This window comes from Penaeus chinensis, chromosome 43 (genome assembly GCF_019202785.1).
Source record: "Penaeus chinensis breed Huanghai No. 1 chromosome 43, ASM1920278v2, whole genome shotgun sequence".
NCBI classification, from domain to species: domain Eukaryota; kingdom Metazoa; phylum Arthropoda; class Malacostraca; order Decapoda; family Penaeidae; genus Penaeus; species Penaeus chinensis.
This window is the reverse complement of record NC_061861.1, coordinates 3,532,355-3,537,354: the sequence shown is the minus strand read 5'-3', so window position 1 is coordinate 3,537,354 and position 5,000 is coordinate 3,532,355. Positions and strand designations below refer to the sequence as shown.

General features: G+C 41.5%; 1 protein-coding gene across 1 annotated transcript in view; it reads right to left on the bottom strand.

The window, feature by feature from the left end:
• The window catches only part of LOC125048216 (maternal embryonic leucine zipper kinase-like), a 24,022-nt gene extending 19,206 nt beyond the window's left edge, over positions 1-4,816 (bottom strand). Inside the window, exons 1-6 of the mRNA XM_047646786.1 lie at positions 4,742-4,816; positions 3,237-3,521; positions 2,656-2,806; positions 2,396-2,505; positions 1,918-2,071; positions 1,576-1,682 (exon numbers count right to left, since the gene is read on the bottom strand). Of these exons, the coding sequence (XP_047502742.1) occupies positions 1,576-1,682; positions 1,918-2,071; positions 2,396-2,505; positions 2,656-2,806; positions 3,237-3,392 (678 nt within the window). The 5' untranslated portion in view covers positions 3,393-3,521; positions 4,742-4,816. The remainder of the gene's footprint in view (positions 1-1,575; positions 1,683-1,917; positions 2,072-2,395; positions 2,506-2,655; positions 2,807-3,236; positions 3,522-4,741) is intronic.
• Positions 4,817-5,000: the final 184 nt, after the last annotated feature.

Below are 5,000 nucleotides of genomic sequence, written 5' to 3'. Positions count from 1 at the left end.
CACACTAAGAGAGAGAGAGAGACACACACACACACACACACACACACACACACACACACACACACACACACACACACACACACACACACACACATACACTAAGAGACACACACACACTAAGAGACACACACACACTAAGAGACACACACACACACTAAGAGACACACACACACTAAGAGACACACACACACTAAGAGACACACACACACTAAGAGACACACACACACTAAGAGACACACACACACACACACACACACTAAGAGAGACACACACACACACACACACTAAGAGACACACACACACACACACACACTAAGAGAGACACACACACACACACACACTAAGAGAGAGACACACACACACACACACACTAAGAGAGAGACACACACACACACACACACACTAAGAGAGACACACACACACACACACTAAGAGACACACACACACACACACTAAGAGAGAGACACACACACACACACTAAGTGAGACACACACACACACACACTAAGTGAGACACACATACACACACTAAGAGAGACACACACACACACACTAAGAGAGACACACACACACACACTAAGAGAGAGACACACACACACACACACACACACACACACACACACACACACACACACTAAGAGAGACACACACACACACACACTAAGAGAGAGAGAGACACACACACACACACTAAGAGAGAGAGAGAGACACACACACACACTAAGAGAGAGAGAGAGACACACACACACTAAGAGAGAGAGACACACACACACACTAAGAGAGAGAGAGAGACACACACACACACTAAGAGAGAGAGAGAGACACACACACACATTAAGAGAGAGAGACACACACACACACTAAGAGAGAGAGAGACACACACACACACACACACACACACACACACACACACACACACACACACTAAGAGACACACACACACTAAGAGACACACACACACTACGAGACACACACACACTACGAGACACACACACACTAAGAGACACACACACACTAAGAGAAACACACACTAAGAGACACACACACACACACACTAAGAGAGACACACACACACACACACTAAGAGAGACACACACACACACACACACTAAGAGACACACATACACACACACACTAAGAGACACACACACACACACACACACACACACACACACACACGCTAAGAGAGAGACACACACACACTAAGAGACACACACACACTAAGAGACACACACACACTAAGAGACACACACACACTAAGAGACACACACACACACACACACACACACACACACACACACACACACACACACACACACACACACACACACACACACACACACACACACACACACACACACACACACACACACACACACACACACACACACACACACACACACACACTAAGAGAGAGAGACACACACACACACACACACACACACACACACACACACACACACACACACACACACACACACACACACACACACACACACACACACACACACACACACACACACACACACACACACACACACACACACACTTTTTCTCTTTTTTAAGCAAATGTACCTGAATTTTTCTGTAAAGAGAACCCAAGTTCTCATCATCAAAGGGGAGAAAACCACAGAGTAGAGCATACAACAGGACCCCCATACTCCATATATCAGCTTCAGAACCTGTAACAAGAATAGGAATATTGATGTACACTCACAAATTGTAAATCACTTTCCAAACACTTAAATCATGGCAATTTACATACACGAAAAATAAATAAAGCATGTGAATAACATACAAAGTCATCACACAAAAGTCTTTTCAGTTAGTTTACAGCACAACAAAGGGCTTTTAAAGCAGGGAATATATAACAATACATAATTTTTAGGGTCAGCTTAACCTGCAGCAAGAACATACCAAGGTACTGGTGGCCTGATACTAGCTCTGGTGCCGCATAAGCAGGGGAGCCACAACAGGTGGCCAGTCTTTGGTCCATGCCACCAGCAGGATTGGCACACAACCCAAAGTCAATGAGTTTTAATTGCTGGTCATCATCCAGCAATAGGTTTTCCTGCAAGAAAAGGGTTTAGATACATTGAGCCTAGGTGCTTATGCATATCAAAGAATACATTTTTGTGTATAACAATTCACAAAATCTGGTACAGTGTTACTTCAATTCAAAATCATGAGTTTAAGATAATATAGCATTTATGCTTTGAAATATAATCTGACTATGTATCATTAAATGAATTAAGACCAGGTATTGCCCTAATCTAGCTTTGGTAATGAGTAATCCAACATTGTAAAATAAAAACACACTATCTGTTTCTATTCACATAACTAAAGGCCTATAATTGAAGCATAAAAGAAAGCACAATTTCTATGGACTACTTACTGGCTTCAGATCTCTGTGTGCATACCCCATGCTGTGAATGTAAGCAACAGCTGATGCAATTTGTCTGAAAAATAGCCTAGCCTCATCCTCCTCTAGTCTGTCTCTCTCCACTGCAATAAAGGCAAAAGTAAATGAGGGATACATTACGCAAGGGGAAAGACAAAACCAAAACTGGTTAATTCCCAGTGACAACCAAACCAAATGCTACACATGTAAGGCATAAATCTCGGTATCAAAATACTTACACCCTTGGCACTTACCTATGTAATCAAAAAGCTCTCCACCTGGGCAGTATTCTAGCACCATAAATATTTTTGTCTCTGTTTCTAATACCTGGTAGAGTTTACACACATGCTGGTGGCTCAGCTGTTTCATGGCTTCGATCTCTAGGTAAATGCGAGGAAGATCATCCTGTAAAAGGTATAGTTTGCTAAAACTGGGATCATTACCTTAAGGAAGTTTTAGCTTTGCACAGATTGTGACTAGCAACTCATTATAATCAATAATACTATAAGGAGAGAGATATACACTGCATGACATGTAGTATAAGATAGAAACAAATTCATACACCTACTACATTCTATAATTCATTAATGCTTATAAGCTTACTAAACAAAGTATCCTCATTAAAAGGAACTCAACCCTTAATACATGAGAACACCAAACAAACGATAAAAATTCCATACCCTAAACTGCCTCCTCCTCTCCCTCACACCCATTCACCCACACACCCATTCACCCACACACCCATTCACCCATTCACCCACACACCCACACACCCATTCACCCACACAGAGAAACAGAACAAGACCCCAAAACCAACACAGCCAACCACCCGTACCCCAAGCTGCCGTTTGTCCATGATCTTGATGGCCACCTTCTCCCCGCTGAGGATGTGCGTCGCCACCTTCACTTTCGCAAACCCTCCTGAGCCTATGGTCTCATGGAGCTCGTACTGCCCCTCCAGGATCGCGTAGGGGGAGACCTGCTGCGGCATGGCTGTCTGTTTTTGTTGTTTTTTTTTTGTTTTCAGAAGTCTCGCCCCCTCTCTGTTACTCGTCCTTGGAACCTGAAGTCCCTTGTCCTGCCGGAGATTTCCTTCAAGGGCGCTCGTTTGATTTGGGTCCTGGAGAGAAAGAGAGAAAGTGAGATACATATATTAATCACATCCTATGGATCACTTACAATAAGGATTTATACATTTCAAAAAGCTCTCCTGTTAATGGCCTAATTCCAATCAATAAAACATTAATAGAATCATACATTCCTTAAAGGACAAACCCTAGAGAAACCTGCAACCCATTAATTTAAAACGACAGTAACCCACAATTTAAATACTCCTGCACTTAGCAACCCTCAAATTATATCAAATTAACACATTGAACATTCCCAATTAATTCCCCATCGAAGGTTAATTAGTGACTCCTCCTGCCTCCTCGTTCGATAATTATTCAATTAATGACACGACACGCCAACGACCCTCCTCCCTCAACATAAACGAGGGAACATACCCTAATAACGATATTACAAGCAATATCCCAATCACTTCCTAATCTTTATATATGCTAATCATCTCCAAATCATTATACATTGGACCTACATACAAACTACACGACAAAAACAGTAAGTAATATGTTTATGTATTAAGCACCTCACGAGATAGATGTTAATTCAGTGCAAAATATTAATAAACAAATAGATCATGATACTAGAATACAAAGCACTATCTTGAGGGTTAATACAATAATACACATCACATAATTCACATCATAATCATAATCATAATTATAGGCCTATCAACCCTATACATTATTCAATTATAAATATATATTTCTTTAAATATATACAAAACCAACTACAAAAAGGAAGTAAACCGCTAAATCCCTCCCATTTTCAGGCTAAAAAATAACAACTTTACACGCAAGTCGGAATAAATGAATAATTAAATAAACAGGACAAAAAGGAGAGGAAATTAAAGTCAATTCGATTTAATTTAGGCCAATGAGGTCATTTCACTCGGATATTTTGCAGCCGCTGGGGTCTGGAGACGTAAGAGGGTGAGAAGGGGTGATGAAGAGTTCATTATTTGAGGCAGAGGGAGAAGGGAGAGGGAGAAGGGAGGATAAAAAGGGGGAAAATAGGAGGGACGATAATTGTTTTATGGTTTAAATCCGTCGTCTTCAGGTGACTTTGTTTTTGGGTCGTTTTACACGCCGTTCCCTCCTCTTTTCCTTAATTACGTCCGTCCTGCGTACTTCTCGGTTTGTATTCTCGCTCTAGGGTGAGTCTCCTGCCATAATTTTCCCTCAAAACTTATCAAAATACGAGAAAATAGTTCAACCTTACCAGTCTCCCTTGAATGAGGTTCGAGTTCCGTCTCAGCCAATCAGCGTCGAGATCACTGTGATGTCACTAACACGACCAATCACCATCGTGGTTGTTATGACGTCATGACTCCGACCAATCAATTTTGAGCGTTTCGTGACGTCATGACTCTGACCAATCAGCTTTGAGGATATGATGACGTCATTTAATGAAGTTCAATATGCGCACGGAAAAGCAGACGATATCCTTATTTCACCAATAATGCACCTGACCCTACCTC